The sequence below is a fragment of the Pleurodeles waltl genome, chromosome 3_1 (genome assembly GCF_031143425.1).
Source record: "Pleurodeles waltl isolate 20211129_DDA chromosome 3_1, aPleWal1.hap1.20221129, whole genome shotgun sequence".
Taxonomy (NCBI): domain Eukaryota; kingdom Metazoa; phylum Chordata; class Amphibia; order Caudata; family Salamandridae; genus Pleurodeles; species Pleurodeles waltl.
This window is the reverse complement of record NC_090440.1, coordinates 291,261,004-291,282,737: the sequence shown is the minus strand read 5'-3', so window position 1 is coordinate 291,282,737 and position 21,734 is coordinate 291,261,004. Positions and strand designations below refer to the sequence as shown.

Here is a 21,734-nt window from a genome sequence, read left to right as displayed (position 1 = left end):
TTACAAACCTTGGGGATAGATTTGCACATTTTGTTAAACTCTCTTCAAAGAGATTGCATTGTTTTGCCAACTCTAATTTTTATAAATTTGCTATTTTCTGACAAGGTTTTTGATGTTTGACAAGAGGAAAAGCTTGTTCACAATACAGTAGGCCTGAGCTGGTTATGGCAACACGTCAATGATAGGTGATAGGCTTGACAGATTCATTAGGAAAAGTTAAGTCAGATGCCCTAGGTCGTGTCTGTTCATTATGAAAATATACAACAAAGACAGTAGGCCAGACATATTTATTATGAAAGGTACATAAAAAAAGCCAATAGGCAAGTGAGGGCAGGATTGTGTTAAAGCCTCAAGCCAGGTATTTTGGCACATAACATGTTACAGATTATTGCCGCAGGCAATGTGTAGTGTAGTGATACCAACTATAACAAATCAACAAATCCTGGGGGGTAGAGAATTTGCGGCGTGGAAATCCCTGTTAGGCCCTTTAAAAAGGAAATTTAATTGTTTTGCTAGTGAAAAGGGGAATAGACCTGTTTAGTTCATTTATTCAGGAAAGTTATGTCAAATGTCAGATGGCTAATGTGTTTATTCTGAAATGTTAAAACAAATACAGTAGGCATAATATATGTATCATGGAAAGGATAATCACAAACCCAATAGGCCTTTAAAGGTGGGTTTTTATTAGACTGTGTTAGAACGTGAAGACAGCAATGTGTTTGATGGAATCTCACTGATTTCTGCAGTAAGCAAGGGATTTGGTGTTGGCCACACCCTAGGATAACCCGAGGGGCAGACAATTTGCATGTTGAAGCTCTTTATTAAACCTCCTTGGGATGGGATTATATTGTTTTGCCAACTGCAATTTCGAAATTGTATTTGTGAACATATTTGCAGTTTTTATGCCTGATCGTTGCCTTATGAGAAAGCATACGTTAACAGTTGAATAGGCCCGATTACTTATATAGTGACAAGCCAGCGAAAAATAGGCCTTATCTGTTCACTGGGAAAAGCTATGTCAGGTGCCTTAGGTCTGATCTGGTCAATATGATAAGTAACGAAAAAAGTAGTAGACCTGACACATCTATGTGAAAACTTTAAGTTAAAGCCAATAGGCATTTACGGATGGGTTGTTAAACTGTGTTAAAACCTAGACAGATATTTAATTACATGGAATCTCACAATTTACCTAGCTAGGTAAGGGTTTTGGTGTTGGCAAATGGCAGACCCAGGAGATTGCATATTTGCACTGTTTAAGCCCACATAAGAGGGGCTGCATTTTATTTTCCCAAATGCAATTTTGTACATATTTATAATTTCTTGGTTATCTTTTTGGAAACCTTATGCTCGATACAGCAGGCCTGTGTTGCTTATAGTGGCGAAACAGTTTTAAATACTGTAGGTCTGATTGGTTCACTAGAAAAGGCTATGTCAGATGATCTTTTTAGTAAGAAAGGTTACGATAAACACAGTAATCCTGACTTGTTAATAGCCTTTAAAGTGTAGATTAATATTACACTTTACTAAAGCCCGTATGGGTACTTTACAACATGGAATATTCCAAATTATCTTACTTGGCAAGAATTCTGGTGTTGGTTACCCCCTTTAACAAACTCTGGAAATTATGGTTTGTGCTGTCAGGCTCTCATGGGACAGCCTGACAACTTTAGTTGTCTGCTAGGCTCTATAATCAAGCATTTTTTGGGATATTACAAGTTTACTTAAGCAGGGCCACTCAAATTCCACTGACAGAAATTATCTGTCACATTTCATCCACGCCCACTAAAGAAAGGTCTCTCTTTAAACATGGAAGCAGATTATGATGAGCGGAGGAATATCTAATCTTGAAGAAACGCCATTGGACATAATAAACTATAACAGAACGTGCACTTGTAAAGCACGTGTTAAATGTAAATTGTAAATGTAAATTAGCACTTGTATAGCGCACTACTCACCCGTTAGGGTCTCAAGGCGCTGTACTCATACCGCTATGGAACCCCTCCTGGCTTTTCCCTGTGAGGCACCCACTCCTGAGCACCCCCAGGGTGAAGCCAGGCATCCAATCGCTGTTGGGGCCGTTGTGGAGATTAAGCAAGCTATTGCCCAGAGTTGCAGAGTGGGACCCATGAATTAGATTAGGCACCGAGGCGAGAATTATCTGGTCAAGGGGAATTGAGCCCAAGACCTGCCGAAGCGGGACTTGAACCCTGGTCTTGAGCCAGATCTCTGCTTCAGGGTCTGCCGCTCTAACCATTGAGCCACACTTCTCCAGGTGTTCACCCCCTGTGTCATTTGGACACTAACGGCAGTTCACGGTTACCAATTTAATTACACTCATTTTATCAACATATAAATGTTCAAAGGAAAAGTGGGCAAGTCTGATTTCAACCAGTGTTCATAAGGTTAAACATAGACCCTCTTGAATGGATGGTTAAGTCCAGCAGGCCACAAGATATGGCAATCTACAGTGCAAGAAGAAAGGGGTTCATGGAGAAGGATGAGACAGAGGGGTAGCAGCGAGGTTGTATTTGTATGTCTGTGTGTGCGACAGTTTGTTAATGGATTTGTGCCATCAGTAAGAGAAGGTGTGTTTGTGAATACATGTGAGAGTGAGTTTATATCCAGTTTTGTTTGCACATGTAACTTTATGAGAACTCTAATCAGGAATTTCTTTAGCCTTAACTGCAATGTCATGAATACTAGAAACTATGTATAAATTTAAAACACTCAAAATTACCTTGAACATTTCCAACAAAAACTGGCACAGGCAAGTGGATGATGTGTGAATATCTAGATACCAAAGTGTCATGATAAAGTATACAGAGAAAACCCATACAAACTGTATGTTACAGCGTATATTTTTTCTTTACTCTGTGTAATTTCAGATGAGTCACACACTTTGTTTACAACATACATAAGCTAATGAAAACAAACTAATCTCTCCTAGTTTTATACTTCGATTGGTTGGTGATCAATTAAGTATTAGATAATACAGAAATTATTTTGTTCCTTCAGAAGCACACAGTATTTTTCACCATGAAGCATGAAGGAGGGCAGTGCGAATACTTATCCAGTCTAATGTTTGTTTCAACAGGAGTATTTCCCAAAATAGATAATTACATGGCCACTAATAAAGACTTCTATTTAAGATACCTAAAAACTGTGATATATGGTAAATGATTATGTAATCATATAATCTTGACATTACATTATGTATGATAACTGCACTTTTATTCAGAAATTTGACCTGAGATGTGGGATGAAATAAGTGTACTTGGAACTCAGATAGACCGTCTGCCAGGCTTTCCAGCCACATTTATACACTAATTTATTTATAAAGCGCAACTTTTAGGCATCATGCCTAAAGGCATCATGTCGCAAGAATATCAAACAGCTAGGACGACACAGAAACAGAATATAACACAGTTCAGTAGAAGTTGGTGAAAGAGATGTTATTGTGCTTCTGAAGCAGGGAATAGTCAAGTCTGTCTAAGCAAATAGGGAATAGCATTCCACAACTGTAGACCAAGAGCTTGTAGACAAGACCTCTAAAAGCTCTCCCTCCACACCAGGCTTTCTTGAAGCGCTTAACTTTCTGCAATCACAGAATGCTAAATCTAAGTACCCATAAGACCATATGAAGTGATGAAATCAGACAAACTTTGGGCCAATGTGCTAAACCGTACACTGTACAAGGAAAGAGTACTGGACACATTGTCTTATGGTGAGCCAGTGTAGATTCCACTTTGACTGAGATACCTGGTCGAATTTCCGAAAATAACAGATGATAAGTCAAACGCATTTAGAGAGGCAAAGGTATAAAGCGGTGCAAAAACCCAGGCACATCAGTATAACAGAGCTGCTACAAGGTCATCTCACTCTCCAAGGGTCAAAGGCATAATCTGTTTTTAGAGTGGGTAACTGTAGAAAGCAGGGGAAATCAAACCTTTAGCATCTAGGTCTCAAAGCTTAAGTTATGGTCATGCCAAACCTCTTTTTTTTTTTTTACTTTAGTTGCGAGTACTCGAAGATCAAAAATGGAGGCAGGCTGAAATCTCTCAGTCCACACAAACAGCTTGCCCCAGCCACCAAAATCACAGGTTTACTGCTGATGTTCAACTGAAGCAAATCCCCGCCCCGCCCTCCCCATCCATGCCTGAGTTGCAAATCAATGCAACCTAAGAAGCTATGATTTAACTTCACTAGCAGTATAATGGAGACATTGGAGAGACTCAAAGCTAAAACTGTGAATGAGCTCTCCCAGACGCTAGACATAAAGGTTGGAAAAGAGAGTAGGCCCTTCAGGAAAAAAGTGAGTGATCAGGGTATCTGAAGACCAGAAGAGAGGCAGTGCAACAGCCTGCGTTCCTTCACCAATGAGGAAGGATGTGAAGAGCCATGCTGCACAATCCACACTGATCTAGACAATCAATCAGAAGGACATATCAAAGGGCACTGCGAGATCAACAGCAGCAGCCCGACAGGGAGGCGCAGCTTGCTTGTAATTATTAGCTCATAAAAGATGGGCACTAAAACTGACTCAGATGTGCTTTGCCAAAAAGCCAGCCTGAGACTAGTCTAGAAAACCTAAGCTATCAATGATAGTGGCCAAGATTATTCTCAATGATTTACGAAAATGCTTAGAGCAAAGTGATTGGCTTATATTTATTTTAATCCTCAGGATGTAGGTTCACCTTCTTCAGTAAAGACATTACTGTCTGTTTCTGTCAAGCCTTTACCACTGTTCCTTTAGCAATCAACGTATTACTAAACTTGCTAAAACATGGACGGAAAGAGTGTTGTTTATTTCAGGCAAGTGGTATTATGCTTTTTTTTAGGATTTGTTGACATAAAGACCAACTGGGACTTTCCACTGAAAGGTACAAATAGCACAGTGTGTAAGTAGGGAGTGAAAACTGACATACAAAAAACAACAAGATTAAGAAAAAATAATTAAGGGAAAAGGGAAGAGTGGACACAGATGTCACGGGATTTAGGATAGTTAGGTAAGGTGATAAAATCTTACTTCATGTTAAAAAAAAAAAAAACTAGAAAATTCAATCAAAAAACAAAAGTGAAACTGGTGTTCTAGTTAGGTAATGTCTTTGAAACTCACCAGAACAGTGCCCGAAGCTGGAGGATACCGTTGGGGATGTATGCCGGTGCCTGTAGCCCTGTCAAGTTTTCCAAATCCGTGGGTGATGTGCTACTCCAGTCCAGGTTTTTTCTTTGAATTATGTGACTTACAGCCTTGTGTATTCCATGGAAACACAAGTCCCAGAATTCAAAGAAAAAAACCTCGAGTAGCACAGCGTGAGTGAGTGAGTGTAAGGAAAATCTAAAGATTGTGAAACCAAAATCCTCCCAAAGTCGCCTGAAGGGAGACCGGCAAAATCAAACCATCTCCCACTAACCAATGAAAACAAAAAAAATCAGATTGATGGGGAAAGCTAAATAATAGTAATTAATTAATGGGCTTAAGTGCTTTTTTTTTTTTAGGAAAAATAGATCTTGAGTAACAGCGCATGCACTGTCTCAGACGAGATCTAATAAAGGAAATGAAAATGCCAGCAATTACAATTTTAAAGTTCAAGGAGGACACTATTTTTCACTTTCACATAAAATGACAAAAGAGGGAGCTAGGAAAGGTGTGTCTATGTCGGCCTGCTTCAAACAGCATACTAATCTGCGGCCTCTAGTTTTATGCCCACAAAATAAAACGTTGGTTAGTAGGTCTGTGTTTTTTTTAATGTTACCTTGCAGTAGCAGAGATCCACCATGTTCTTCATCTTTAAGTGAAGCAGGAGTTTCATCAGCCACTGGGTCTCTACTTGGTTCATGTTCAGAATTCAAAGTCTCTATATCAGATCCCTGAAAAGGGAATTTATGTTATTCAAGTTTAGGTTCACATTTAATTGCCCAAAGATACCACACATTCAGTTATAGCAGTCATAATTCACAATATGAGCACAGCTGCAAAATACCCACTAGCTGAAGAGTAAAGTCGACTTCCTTTTAGCAAGTAAACAAGCAAGGTTAGCTATGCTTGTTGTTAACAGCTATGAAACTGTGGTCATGTGCAGATTATTGTGCATATTATTTTCTCTTTGCTCAAGCAGTTGCATGCAAGTTTAATTTACAAAGGGAGAGGGGGGCTATGTATTCACCTAAGCGCTGGATTACTATCTGCCATAGTAAAAAATAACACCCGTTCATAAAAGAAAAGCATACAACCCTACTATATACCACATTACATAGATGCAGTCGCACCTCTGTGGTAAATGTTAACATCACTTCATAGGTTATCCTATTTTTGCACTCTTAATAACTCTGCACCATCTAGACTAAATGCACAAAACAGATTAATCAAATGATACAAACGTTAACAAGCATTTGCAATGCAATTGGTCTCACATTTGGTAGAGTTAGAGCTATTGTTGTTGTAAATACATAACTGGACTTTTCTTGCCACAAAAATTGGTCAACCAGGGACATAATTTGTTCCTCTTTCCGACATAATTCCAGTGACCCTGCTTATAACTGAAGCACTTCTATTTACGTTCTTCCTCTATCTGCAGCAAAAAATGAAAATATTGCCATTATTTATTATGTTTTATATTATTATTTTGGGGTCCCCCCCAACTTAGTGTGGGGACCCAGAGATGACCTAGAGAGAAAGAGTGCATCGTACTGAACCTTTTGATGGCAGCCCTATTATCCGAGGACCACCACACAGTGAGTTATGGGCACAAATGTTTTGTAAAAGGAATAACCGCAAAGCAATATGGGGCAAGTTTCCGAGTGCAGCGAATTTTGCAGTATCTTGACTGTAATGCTCAGAACAGCTCCCAGAGGGCACCACAAGAAAAATAGCATTTAAAAGAAACATGGTCATGTAACCGTAAAAAGAGAATGGCAGAAAGTAATGCAATGGAACCATATATTTAGCCCCTAAAAAGTGAAGCGCATTACACATTTTCAGGCCTATTACAATATTATTACAAACAAGGCCCTTCAAACACAAACTACTGCCAGCTGTAAAACAAAGGTTCTAGCCAGAAGAGAGCCTAAAAAGACATTGATTGGTCTGAGGCATTATTATTTTGGGGTCCTCCAACCTAGTGTGGGGACCCTGAGATGACCTAGACAGAAAGAGAACATTTTGATGGTGGTCCCATTGTCCTAGGACCACCACTAAGAGAGTTACGGGCACAAATGTTTTGCAAAAGGAATGCCCCGCAAAAGCATTATGGGGCGAGTTTCCGAGTGCAGCGAATATTGTAGTATCTTGAATGTAATGCTTAAAACAGCCCCTAGAGGCAACCACAATAAAAATAGCATTTGTAAGAAACATGGTGTAAGGAAATGCCTCCTTGGCATGGTTGCCCCCTGACTTTTTGCCTTTGCTGATGCTATGTTTACAATTGAAAGTGTGCTGAGGCCTGCTAACCAGGCCCCAGCACCAGTGTTCTTTCCCTAACCTGTACTTTTGTATCCACAATTGGCAGACCCTGGCATCCAGATAAGTCCCTTGTAACTGGTACTTCTAGTACCAAGGGCCCTGATGCCAAGGAAGGTCTCTAAGGGCTGCAGCATGTCTTATGCCACCCTGGAGACCTCTCACTCAGCACAGACACACTGCTTGCCAGCTTGTGTGTGCTAGTGAGGACAAAACGAGTAAGTCGACATGGCACTCCCCTCAGGGTGCCATGCCAGCCTCTCACTGCCTATGCAGTATAGGTAAGACACCCCTCTAGCAGGCCTTACAGCCCTAAGGCAGGGTGCACTATACCATAGGTGAGGGTACCAGTGCATGAGCATGGTACCCCTACAGTGTCTAAACAAAACCTTAGACATTGTAAGTGCAGGGTAGCCATAAGAGTATATGGTCTGGGAGTCTGTCAAACACGAACTCCACAGCACCATAATGGCTACACTGAAAACTGGGAAGTTTGGTATCAAACTTCTCAGCACAATAAATGCACACTGATACCAGTGTACATTTTATTGTAAAATACACCACAGAGGGCACCTTAGAGGTGCCCCCTGAAACTTAACCGACTGTCTGTGTAGGCTGACTAGTTCCAGCAGCCTGCCACACCAGAGACATTTTGCTGGCCCCATGGGGAGAGTGCCTTTGTCACTCTGAGGCCAGTAACAAAGCCTGCACTGGGTGGAGATGCTAACACCTCCCCCAGGCAGGAGCTGTAACACCTGGCGGTGAGCCTCAAAGGCTCACCCCTTTGTCACAGCCCAGCAGGGCACTCCAGCTTAGTGGAGTTGCCCGCCCCCTCCGGCCACGGCCCCCACTTTTGGCGGCAAGGCTGGAGGGAACAAAGAAAGCAACAAGGAGGAGTCACTGGCCAGTCAGGACAGCCCCTAAGGTGTCCTGAGCTGAGGTGACTCTGACTTTTAGAAATCCTCCATCTTGCAGATGGAGGATTCCCCCAATAGGGTTAGGATTGTGACCCCCTCCCCTTGGGAGGAGGCACAAAGAGGGTGTACCCACCCTCAGGGCTAGTAGCCATTGGCTACTAACCCCCCAGACCTAAACACGCCCTTAAATTTAGTATTTAAGGGCTACCCTGAACCCTAGAAAATTAGATTCCTGCAACTACAAGAAGAAGGACTGCCTAGCTGAAAACCCCTGCAGAGGAAGACCAGAAGACGACAACTGCCTTGGCTCCAGAAACTCACCGGCCTGTCTCCTGCCTTCCAAAGATCCTGCTCCAGCGACGCCTTCCAAAGGGACCAGCGACCTCGACATCCTCTGAGGACTGCCCCGGCTTCGAAAAGACAAGAAACTCCAGAGGACAGCGGACCTGCTCCAAGAAAAGCTGCAACTTTGTTTCCAGCAGCTTTGAAAGAACCCTGCAAGCTCCCCGCAAGAAGCGTGAGACTTGCAACACTGCACCCGGCGACCCCGACTCGGCTGGTGGCGATCCAACACCTCAGGAGGGACCCCAGGACTACTCTAAGACTGTGAGTACAAAAACCTGTCCCCCCTGAGCCCCCACAGCGCCGCCTGCAGAGGGAATCCCGAGGCTTCCCCTGACCGCGACTCTTTGAATCCTAAGTCCCGACACCTGGGAGAGACCCTGCACCCGCAGCCCCCAGGACCTGAAGGACCGGACTTTCACTGGAGGAGTGACCCCCAGGAGTCCCTCTCCCTTGATCAAGTGGAGGTTTCCCCGAGGAACCCCCCCCTTGCCTGCCTGCAGCGCTGAAGAGATCCCTAGATCTCCCATTGACTTCCATTACAAACCCGACGCTTGTTTCTACACTGCACCCGGCCGCCCCCGCGCTGCTGAGGGTGAAATTTCTGTGTGGGCTTGTGTCCCCCCCGGTGCCATACAAAACCCCCCTGGTCTGCCCTCCGAAGACGCGGGTACTTACCTGCAAGCAGACCGGAACCGGGGCACCCCCTTCTCTCCATTCTAGCCTATGTGTTTTGGGCACCACTTTGAACTCTGCACCTGACCGGCCCTGAGCTGCTGGTGGGGTGACTTTGGGGTTGCTCTGAACCCCCAACGGTGGGCTACCTTGGACCAAGAACTAAGCCCTGTAAGTGTCTTACTTACCTGGTTAACCTAACAAATACTTACCTCCCCTAGGAACTGTGAAAATTGCACTAAGTGTCCACTTTTAAAACAGCTATTTGTGAATAACTTGAAAAGTATACATGCAATTTTGATGATTTGAAGTTCCTAAAGTACTTACCTGCAATACCTTTCGAATGAGATATTACATGTAGAATTTGAACCTGTGGTTCTTAAAATAAACTAAGAAAAGATATTTTTCTATACAAAAACCTATTGGCTGGATTTGTCTCTGAGTGTGTGTACCTCATTTATTGTCTATGTGTATGTACAACAAATGCTTAACACTACTCCTTGGATAAGCCTACTGCTCGACCACACTACCACAAAATAGAGCATTAGTATTATCTCTTTTTACCACTATTTTACCTCTAAGGGGAACCCTTGGACTCTGTGCATGCTATTCCTTACTTTGAAATAGCACATACAGAGCCAACCTCCTACATTGGTGGATCAGCGGTGGGGTACAAGACTTTGCATTTGCTGGACTACTCAGCCAATACCTGATCACACGACAAATTCCAAAATTGTCATTAGAAATTCATTTTTGCAATTTGAAATTTTTCTAAATTCTTAAAAGTCCTGCTAGGGCCTTGTGTGTTAAGTCCCTGTTTAGCATTGTCTTTTAGAGTTTAAAAGTTTGTTAAAAGTTTGAAATTAGATTCTAGAAACAGTTTTAGATTCTTTAAAAAGTCTTCCAACTCTTAGCAAAATAATGTCTGATACAGAGATGAATGTGGTGGAACTCGACACCACACCTTACCTCCATCTTAAGATGAGGGAGCTAAGGTCTCTCTGTAATATCAAAAAAATAACCATTGGCTCCAGACCTACCAAAATTCAGCTCCAGGAGCTGTTGGCAGAGTTTGAAAAAGCCAACCCCTCTGATGATGACCTCACAGAGGAAGAAATTAGTGACTTGGAGGCCAATGTCCCTCCTCCAGTCCTAAATAGGGAGAACCGGACCCCTCAAGTCCTGTCTCCAACTGTGTTAGTCAGAAATAGTGAGTCCCTCACAGGAGGGTCCCACATTTCTGAAATCACTGAGGATGCTCTCAGTGAAGATGACCTCCTGTTAGCCAGGATGGCCAAAAGATTGGCTTTAGAGAGACAGCTCCTAGCCATAGAAAGGGAAAGACAAGAGATGGGCCTAGGACCCATCAATGGTGGCAGCAATATAAATAGGGTCAGAGATTCTCCTGACATGTTAAAAATCCCCAAAGGGATTGTGACAAAATTTGAAGATGGTGATGACATCACCAAGTGGTTCACAGCTTTTGAGAGGGCTTGTGTAACCAGAAAAGTGAACAGATCTCACTGGGGTGCTCTCCTTTGGGAAATGTTCACTGGAAAGTGTAGGGATAGACTCCTCACACTCTCTGGGAAAGATGCAGAATCTTATGACCTCATGAAGGGTACCCTGATTGAGGGCTTTGGATTCTCCACTGAGGAGTAGAGGATTAGGTTCAGGGGGGCTCAAAAATCCTCGAGCCAGACCTGGGTTGACTTTGTTGACTACTCAGTGAAAACACTAGATGGTTGGATTCAAGGCAGTGGTGTAAGTAATTATGATGGGCTGTACAATTTATTTGTGAAAGAACACCTATTGAGTAATTGTTTCAATGATAAACTGCATCAGCATCTGGTAGACCTAGGACCAATTTCTCCCCAAGAATTGGGAAAGAAGGCGGACCATTGGGTCAAGACAAGGGTGTCCAAGACTTCAACAGGGGGTGACCAAAAGAAAGGGGTCACAAAGACTCCCCAGGGGAAGGGTGATGAGACAACCAAAACTAAAAATAGTAAAGAGTCTTCTACAGGCCCCCAAAAACCTGCACAGGAGGGTGGGCCCAGAGCCTCTTCACAAAACAATGGGTACAAGGGTAAAAACTTTGATCCCAAAAAGGCCTGGTGTCATAGCTGTAAACAGCATGGACACCAAACTGGAGACAAGGCCTGTCCCAAGAAAGGTTCCACTCCAAACTCCCATCCAGGTAACACTGGTATGGCTAGTCTCCAAGTGGGATCAACAGTGTGCCCAGAGCAAATCAGGGTCCACACTGAAGCTACTCTAGTTTCTGAGGGTGGGGTGGATTTAGCCACACTAGCTGTCTGGCCGCCTAACATGCAAAAATACAGACAGCAACTCTTAATTAATGGGACTAGAATAGAGGGCCTGAGGGATACAGGTGCCAGTGTCACCATGGTGACAGAGAAACTGGTTTCCCCTGGCCAATACCTGACTGGAAAAACTTACACAGTCACCAACGCTGACAATCAGAGAAAAGTACATCCCATGGCAATGGTTACTTTAGAATGGGGAGGGGTCAATGGCCTGAAACAGGTGGTGGTCTCCTCAAATATCCCAGTGGACTGTCTGCTTGGAAATGACCTGGAGTCCTCAGCATGGGCTGAGGTGGAACTAAAAACCCATGCAGCAATGCTGGGTATCCCTGAACTGGTATGTGTGAAAACAAGAGCACAGTGCAAGGCACAGGGTGAAAAAGTAGAGCTGGAGTCTGGAAAAATGGCCCAGCCTACCAAGAGAACAGGAAAGTCAGTTGGGAAACCAACTGCAACACAGCAAAAGAAAGGGAACCTCTCTTCTCAGGAAGAAGTTCTGCCCTCTGAGGGAACTGAGCCTTTGGAGCTTGAACCTTATCAGGTTGAGCTCTTAGGCCCAGGGGGACCCTCAAGGGAAGAGCTGTGTAAGGGACAAGAAACCTGTCCCTCTCTTGAAGGCCTTAGGCAGCAAGCTGCTGAAGAGTCCGAGGGCAAGAAAACTGGAACCCATAGGGTCTATTGGGAAGATGGACTCCTGTACACTGAGGCCAGAGACCCCAAACCTGGTGCCACTAGGAGAGTGGTAGTGCCTCAGCTGTTCAGAGAGTTCATCCTAACATTGGCCCATGACATTCCCCTTGCTGGACATTTGGGACAAACCAAGACGTGGGAGAGGTTAGTCAACCACTTCTACTGGCCCAATATGTCCAACATGGTTAAGGAGTTTTGCCTCTCCTGCCCCACCTGTCAAGCCAGTGGTAAGACAGGTGGGCATCCAAAGGCCCCCCTCATTCCACTTCCAGTGGTGGGGGTTCCCTTTGAAAGAGTGGGTGTGGACATAGTTGGTCCACTAGAACCTCCCACAGCCTCAGGAAATATGTATATCCTGGTAGTAGTGGATCATGCTACCAGGTATCCTGAAGCTATTCCCCTTAGGTCGACTACTGCCCCTGCAGTAGCCAAGGCCCTCATTGGTATCTTTACCAGAGTGGGTTTCCCTAAGGAGGTGGTGTCTGACAGAGGTACCAACTTCATGTCAGCATACCTAAAGCACATGTGGAATGAGTGTGGAGTGACTTATAAATTCACTACACCATACCATCCACAAACTAATGGCTTGGTTGAGAGATTCAACAAGACATTAAAAGGCATGATCATGGGGCTCCCAGAAAAACTCAAAAGGAGATGGGATGTCCTCTTGCCATGTCTGCTTTTCGCTTACAGAGAGGTGCCACAGAAGGGAGTAGGATTCTCACCCTTTGAACTTCTGTTTGGTCATCCTGTAAGGGGACCACTTGCCCTTGTTAAAGAAGGCTGGGAGAGACCTCTCCATGAGCCTAAACAGGACATAGTGGACTATGTACTTGGCCTTCGCTCTAGAATGGCAGAGTACATGGAAAAGGCAACCAAAAACCTTGAGGCCAGCCAACAGCTCCAGAAGTTTTGGTATGACCAAAAGGCTGCACTGGTTGAGTTCCAACCAGGGCAGAAAGTCTGGGTTCTGGAGCCTGTGGCTCCCAGGGCACTCCAGGACAAATGGAGTGGCCCTTACCCAGTGCTAGAAAGGAAGAGTCAGGTCACCTACCTGGTGGACCTGGGCACAAGCAGGAGCCCCAGGAGGGTGATCCATGTGAACCGCCTTAAGCTCTTCCATGACAGGGCTGATGTGAATCTGTTGATGGTAACAGATGAGGATCAGGAGGCAGAGAGTGAACCTCTCCCTGATCTTCTGTCATCAGACCCAAAAGATGGCACAGTAGATGGAGTGATCTACTCAGACACCCTCTCTGGCCAACAGCAAGCTGATTGTAGGAGAGTCCTACAACAGTTTCCTGAACTCTTCTCCTTAACCCCTGGTCAGACACACCTGTGTACCCATGATGTGGACACAGGAGACAGCATGCCTGTCAAAAACAAAATCTTTAGACAGTCTGACCATGTTAAGGAAAGCATCAAGGTGGAAGTCCACAAGATGCTAGAATTGGGAGTAATTGAGCGCTCTGACAGCCCCTGGGCTAGCCCAGTGGTCTTAGTCCCCAAACCTCACACCAAAGATGGAAAGAAAGAGATGAGGTTTTGTGTGGACTACAGAGGGCTCAATTCTGTCACCAAGACAGATGCTCATCCAATTCCAAGAGCTGATGAGCTCATAGACAAATTAGGTGCTGCCAAATTCTTAAGTACCTTTGACTTGACAGCAGGGTACTGGCAAATAAAAATGGCACCTGGAGCAAAAGAGAAAACAGCATTCTCCACACCTGATGGGCATTATCAGTTTACTGTTATGCCCTTTGGTTTAAAGAATGCCCCTGCCACCTTCCAAAGGTTGGTGAATCAAGTCCTTGCTGGCTTGGAGTCCTTTAGCACAGCTTATCTTGATGATATTGCTGTCTTTAGCTCCACCTGGCAGGATCACCTGGTCCACCTGAAGAAGGTTTTGAAGGCTCTGCAATCTGCAGGCCTCTCTATCAAGGCATCCAAATGCCAGATAGGGCAGGGAACTGTGGTTTACTTGGGACACCTTGTAGGTGGAGGCCAAGTTCAGCCACTCCAACCCAAGATCCAGACTATTCTGGACGGGGTAGCTCCAAAAACCCAGACTCAAGTCAGGGCATTCCTTGGCTTGACTGGGTATTACAGGAGGTTTGTGAAGGGATATGGATCCATTGTGACAGCCCTCACTGAACTCACCTCCAAGAAAATGCCCAAGAAAGTGAACTGGACTGTGGAATGCCAACAGGCCTTTGACACCCTGAAACAGGCAATGTGCTCAGCACCAGTTCTAAAAGCTCCAGATTATTCTAAGCAGTTCATTGTGCAGACTGATGCCTCTGAACATGGGATAGGGGCAGTTTTGTCCCAAACAAATGATGATGGCCTTGACCAGCCTGTTGCTTTCATTAGCAGGAGGTTACTCCCCAGGGAGCAGCGTTGGAGTGCCATTGAGAGGGAGGCCTTTGCTGTGGTTTGGTCCCTGAAGAAGCTGAGACCATACCTCTTTGGGACTCACTTCCTAGTTCAAACTGACCACAGACCTCTCAAATGGCTGATGCAAATGAAAGGTGAAAATCCTAAACTGTTGAGGTGGTCCATCTCCCTACAGGGAATGGACTTTATAGTGGAACACAGACCTGGGACTGCCCATGCCAATGCAGATGGCCTTTCCAGGTTCTTCCACTTAGAAAATGAAGACTCTCTTGGGAAAGGTTAGTCTCATCCTCTTTCGTTTGGGGGGGGGTTGTGTAAGGAAATGCCTCCTTGGCATGGTTGCCCCCTGACTTTTTGCCTTTGCTGATGCTATGTTTACAATTGAAAGTGTGCTGAGGCCTGCTAACCAGGCCCCAGCACCAGTGTTCTTTCCCTAACCTGTACTTTTGTATCCACAATTGGCAGACCCTGGCATCCAGATAAGTCCCTTGTAACTGGTACTTCTAGTATCAAGGGCCCTGATGCCAAGGAAGGTCTCTAAGGGCTGCAGCATGTCTTATGCCACCCTGGAGACCTCTCACTCAGCACAGACACACTGCTTGCCAGCTTGTGTGTGCTAGTGAGGACAAAACGAGTAAGTCGACATGGCACTCCCCTCAGGGTGCCATGCCAGCCTCTCACTGCCTATGCAGTATAGGTAAGACACCCCTCTAGCAGGCCTTACAGCCCTAAGGCAGGGTGCACTATACCATAGGTGAGGGTACCAGTGCATGAGCATGGTACCCCTACAGTGTCTAAACAAAACCTTAGACATTGTAAGTGCAGGGTAGCCATAAGAGTATATGGTCTGGGAGTCTGTCAAACACGAACTCCACAGCACCATAATGGCTACACTGAAAACTGGGAAGTTTGGTATCAAACTTCTCAGCACAATAAATGCACACTGATACCAGTGTACATTTTATTGTAAAATACACCACAGAGGGCACCTTAGAGGTGCCCCCTGAAACTTAACCGACTGTCTGTGTAGGCTGACTAGTTCCAGCAGCCTGCCACACCAGAGACATGTTGCTGGCCCCATGGGGAGAGTGCCTTTGTCACTCTGAGGCCAGTAACAAAGCCTGCACTGGGTGGAGATGCTAACACCTCCCCCAGGCAGGAGCTGTAACACCTGGCGGTGAGCCTCAAAGGCTCACCCCTTTGTCACAGCCCAGCAGGGCACTCCAGCTTAGTGGAGTTGCCCGCCCCCTCCGGCCACGGCCCCCACTTTTGGCGGCAAGGCTGGAGGGAACAAAGAAAGCAACAAGGAGGAGTCACTGGCCAGTCAGGACAGCCCCTAAGGTGTCCTGAGCTGAGGTGACTCTGACTTTTAGAAATCCTCCATCTTGCAGATGGAGGATTCCCCCAATAGGGTTAGGATTGTGACCCCCTCCCCTTGGGAGGAGGCACAAAGAGGGTGTACCCACCCTCAGGGCTAGTAGCCATTGGCTACTAACCCCCCAGACCTAAACACGCCCTTAAATTTAGTATTTAAGGGCTACCCTGAACCCTAGAAAATTAGATTCCTGCAACTACAAGAAGAAGGACTGCCTAGCTGAAAACCCCTGCAGAGGAAGACCAGAAGACGACAACTGCCTTGGCTCCAGAAACTCACCGGCCTGTCTCCTGCCTTCCAAAGATCCTGCTCCAGCGACGCCTTCCAAAGGGACCAGCGACCTCGACATCCTCTGAGGACTGCCCCGGCTTCGAAAAGACAAGAAACTCCCGAGGACAGCGGACCTGCTCCAAGAAAAGCTGCAACTTTGTTTCCAGCAGCTTTGAAAGAACCCTGCAAGCTCCCCGCAAGAAGCGTGAGACTTGCAACACTGCACCCGGCGACCCCGACTCGGCTGGTGGCGATCCAACACCTCAGGAGGGACCCCAGGACTACTCTAAGACTGTGAGTACAAAAACCTGTCCCCCCTGAGCCCCCACAGCGCCGCCTGCAGAGGGAATCCCGAGGCTTCCCCTGACCGCGACTCTTTGAATCCTAAGTCCCGACACCTGGGAGAGACCCTGCACCCGCAGCCCCCAGGACCTGAAGGACCAAACTTTCACTGGAGGAGTGACCCCCAGGAGTCCCTCTCCCTTGATCAAGTGGAGGTTTCCCCGAGGAACCCCCCCCTTGCCTGCCTGCAGCGCTGAAGAGATCCCTAGATCTCCCATTGACTTCCATTACAAACCCGACGCTTGTTTCTACACTGCACCCGGCCGCCCCCGCGCTGCTGAGGGTGAAATTTCTGTGTGGGCTTGTGTCCCCCCCGGTGCCCTACAAAACCCCCCTGGTCTGCCCTCCGAAGACGCGGGTACTTACCTGCAAGCAGACCGGAACCGGGGCACCCCCTTCTCTCCATTCTAGCCTATGTGTTTTGGGCACCACTTTGAACTCTGCACCTGACCGGCCCTGAGCTGCTGGTGGGGTGACTTTGGGGTTGCTCTGAACCCCCAACGGTGGGCTACCTTGGACCAAGAACTAAGCCCTGTAAGTGTCTTACTTACCTGGTTAACCTAACAAATACTTACCTCCCCTAGGAACTGTGAAAATTGCACTAAGTGTCCACTTTTAAAACAGCTATTTGTGAATAACTTGAAAAGTATACATGCAATTTTGATGATTTGAAGTTCCTAAAGTACTTACCTGCAATACCTTTCGAATGAGATATTACATGTAGAATTTGAACCTGTGGTTCTTAAAATAAACTAAGAAAAGATATTTTTCTATACAAAAACCTATTGGCTGGATTTGTCTCTGAGTGTGTGTACCTCATTTATTGTCTATGTGTATGTACAACAAATGCTTAACACTACTCCTTGGATAAGCCTACTGCTCGACCACACTACCACAAAATAGAGCATTAGTATTATCTCTTTTTACCACTATTTTACCTCTAAGGGGAACCCTTGGACTCTGTGCATGCTATTCCTTACTTTGAAATAGCACATACAGAGCCAACCTCCTACACATGGTCATGTAACCATATAGTCAGCCCTAGAGGGCATAACCACATGAAGAGAATGGCAGAAAGTATTGCAGTGTAACCATATATTTCGCCCCTAGAGGGCATAGTGCCTTACACATTTTCAGGCCTAGCAGGTCTACTGCAATAATATTACAAACAAGGCCCTTAAAAACACAATCTATTCCCAGCCGTAAAACAAAAGTTCCAGTCACAAGAGCCTAAAAAGACACTGCATGGTGGGCGAGGTTACTATTTTGGGGTCCCCCAACCTAGTGTGGGCACTTAGATATGCCAACATGTTTTGAAAAAGAAATGCCCCGCAAAGCATTATGGGGTGAGTTTCCAGAGTGCAGTGAATACTGTAGTATCGGCTCTCTCGCTGTGCCGGGAGAGATGCGTTGAGGATTTCTGTGTTTTTTTCTGTTTTAAAAGCGCCAGTTGGTATATTTTTCAACTGCTAAATTTGTACCCAAGGAATACTCATGTAAAGCCCTCCCCCGATCAAGTTCAAGCTATATGAAACTTCATGTACGTAAGTGGTACTCATGTAAAGCAGTCCTCCGATCGAGTTTGCGCTATATGAAACTTTAAAAAAATGAAAAAATAAAAAAGAACCTCCCTCCAGCTTGCAACCTTTGGGTGCAGACACCACAAACAAATAGCAGCATGCTTAAAAACAAGGAAGAGAAGAAACAAAGTACGGCCAAAGAGCGTGAAGCGGAAAGGCAAAAGAAAAAAGTAGTGTGCCACACTAAGGTATAAGGTCGATCATGCAATAATCCATGTAACAGGGTCAGTCTCCAAGGTGGTAACAAAGCAGCCTCAAGGCGGGACAAACGTAAAGCATTTACCTATGAAATCGAGGGAATTTTGAAAGGCACGCCAAGAAAAGAATAAAAGTGATGGGCATGGTGAAAGCCCATAGATGTAGATTACAACATGTCGGTAGACAGCGCTTGCGCGCTGCCTAGGCTCACCCTAAAAAGGAAACATCTACTGTGTCACCAATATTTTTATGGCTCTCCATCTATTATTGCCTATACTTAGTTAAATGAATTTCCATGCTGCGGGTTTGAGGATCTAAGAGAAGTTATGACTGTAAAGTTTGCAAGATGCATATTCAACAAAATGTTTGTGATCTTCAGATACAAACGGAAAAACTCATAGTGAACAAAAAACAATGAGGCGCATGTGCAACAGACTGATCACATGCTCTCAAAACTAAAACAAATGTTCGCATACATCTAAAGTTAAAAAAGAAAAAACAAAGACAAGAAAAACTGCACAATGGGAAAGCTGAAGATGCATAAGTGGGCAAATCTGAGCCCACCAAAAACTAAAGCGTGAGCTTAAACTATCCCGTGTAACAGCACCACCACCACACCTGTGTCACCCCTGGACAGGATCAGAAGTTATGAATATATCTCATGACTGACCAGAATAAGCTGTAAAAAAAAAAAAAAAAAAACTCCCCAGTTTTGCAAAACAAACAAGAAGCAATAGTTGGCCCAGCAACTCCCACCTAACCCAACAGTGTGTACTTACATTCACTCACTTTCTCCTCCCCACTCCACTCCACACACACACACACCCCCAACCTCCCACTCCCCCCCACCTACCATCACTCCCTAGTAATCACAAACTCAGTCAGTACCCATCGTGAACTGTTATTTGGAGGCAAGAGCGTCAACAATCTGACTACTGGAAACAGATGGGATATTAAGAAGGTAAATAATATTTTTCCTAAAACCCTAGACGTAGCTGTATCTTTACTGCAGACTGCTTGAAAAAGATAATTTCTCTTGCTAAATTCACCCCAAAAAAAATTAACGTGTGTGTGTGTGTGTGTGTGTGTGTGCATATATATATATACATATATATATAGAAGAGTGAAGGAAGATATTGGGTGGAGGAAGGAAGCAAACATTTAAGAATGCCATACAGTTTGCTTTACCCTTATGCTTCTCTCAGTAGCTGTGGAGTACAGGAGAGGCCGGGGTTTAAGGATTGAATGCAGGGACAGAAAGGGAAAAAAGGAAGGTAATGAGTGAAGAGAGCATGAACATTGTGTCCATTCTTTAGTTGTTATTCTCTTTTGAAACCAAACTTCAAACTAAAAGGAACTTATATACCAGTCAGACGTGCACACTGTAATTCAACTGACCAGGACACATCCTGAGAACCACCTTTATCTGGTCTCTAAATATATACTTGAGTAGTTGCAGGAACAATTAGCTGTGTGCAAGGGTGGGCATGCCCCTAGGCTGCACATATTTACTCTCCATCGCTTACCTGACCAGAGAGCAGATCAGCAGAATCTATAAATCAGTTGCTTCTGAATGTCGGTGGTGTTCTACTCCACATGCAGACATTAAGCATATGTTTTGGAACTGCTCATTTACTCAAACATTTTAGGACACAGTTTGGAATACACTCTCGGCTGCCACTGGCTGCAATATATTGAATAAACCAAGTGCTGCATACTGGAGCTATACAAGCCAGAACAGTGGTGACTACATTTTTAAAATTGGCTCTACTCATTGCCAGACAGTTGATTACAATGCGGTTGAAGGTACTGTTGCTGGCCAGATTGGCTCACTAGCATGCCACAGTAATCTGCTGGGCTGAAGCACAGTTCATAGCTTTCTGGATTGAAGAGGCGAGACTACTCCGTAGAACCCACCACTATTCTTTTGTAGGGGAATGAGCTAATCTTCTCCTTTGAAGACTGCATCAAAGATGACACCAATCACACTTGCCCTAGGCTCAACATCATGGTGACTGCCTCCCACTTTAACAATTACATCACCTCCTCTTAGGTGTCAAAGATATTGTCCTGTAACTGGGGGAGGATAAACCCACCATGTACCAGTCTATCAACTATACACCATGACTTGTCCCCACTCAAATCACCTGCATAATAGGATCAGGCATGGTAATGTTACTTTAATATGTTTTGTTTTTTCTTAATTATGCAGATGAAATGTATGACCACAAAGCAACACACCTGTATACCTATGTTATATGTCGTTGACAAAAAGAGGTTGTTATTTCTTAACAGCTGTACACAGGGATAACGTCCCAATACCTCTGAAACGCTGACGTGCTGTGTTTTTGTAAGTGCAAGTAAACAGAAAAACATAATAAAACGTGTTAAAAAAAATGACAGATGTTAACTTTATATGAAGATCTTAAAGAGTTAGCCAAGCCTATCAAACACCCTACAGCAACTTCCTTCTACCTAGCATCAAAAATAGAATGAAAAACATGCTTCAGTACTTCATATCACCAATAAGCTTTGAGGTACAAAGAGCAATCTAAGAACAAATGCTCCAACAGTTGGTTAAACAAACCATGGAAGTAATACCAGGTGGTTGGGGTTTCAGCAAAGTAATAATTTTTTCAGGTGCGGCTCTATCAGATAAAGCAAAGCACTCCATAGTTCTAAACCTTTTGCTGCCTTACTAAGTACAAAACATATGTCCCCACCAGTTGAATAAAGACATCACCAACTTTTGTATTGACCTTTTCAGTTTAAGTTTTGCAGGGTGCAAGACTGATGCCTGGACATGCAGCTCCAACCGAGATAGCTGTCTAAACTGCATGTCCTAGTGCACCTATTTGGTTAATCTGGAATACTATAATAGAAAAGGTTAAACTACAACTTGCTTAAGCGTTTTAACTGAATCGGAAATACCATAAATGCCTAAAGATAACACTCACGACACAGCTAAATGACATATGTTAGCTTGGAAGCACCAGAGTACATTCAGCGGTCAGTACCTTGAGATGGTTGGCTTAAACATTTATAATTAGGTTTCAGAAGAGGCTATGCGAACAAACATAGTATTACAAACTCAAAGTAGCAACTGAAACAATGTAATGCGTGAAAAATGTATATCTCTACTAATGCTTAGTCAAAGAC

The 21,734-nt window shown here is 44.6% G+C and overlaps 1 protein-coding gene across 4 annotated transcripts in view; it reads right to left on the bottom strand.

Moving 5' to 3' along the window:
• CCPG1 (cell cycle progression 1) overlaps positions 1-21,734 on the bottom strand; it is a 135,031-nt gene that overhangs the window by 71,507 nt on the left and 41,790 nt on the right. For all 4 annotated transcript variants that reach the window (XM_069222433.1, XM_069222431.1, XM_069222434.1 and 1 more), the window contains one exon: positions 5,757-5,871. In XM_069222433.1, the coding sequence (XP_069078534.1) occupies positions 5,757-5,871 (115 nt within the window). The remainder of the gene's footprint in view (positions 1-5,756; positions 5,872-21,734) is intronic.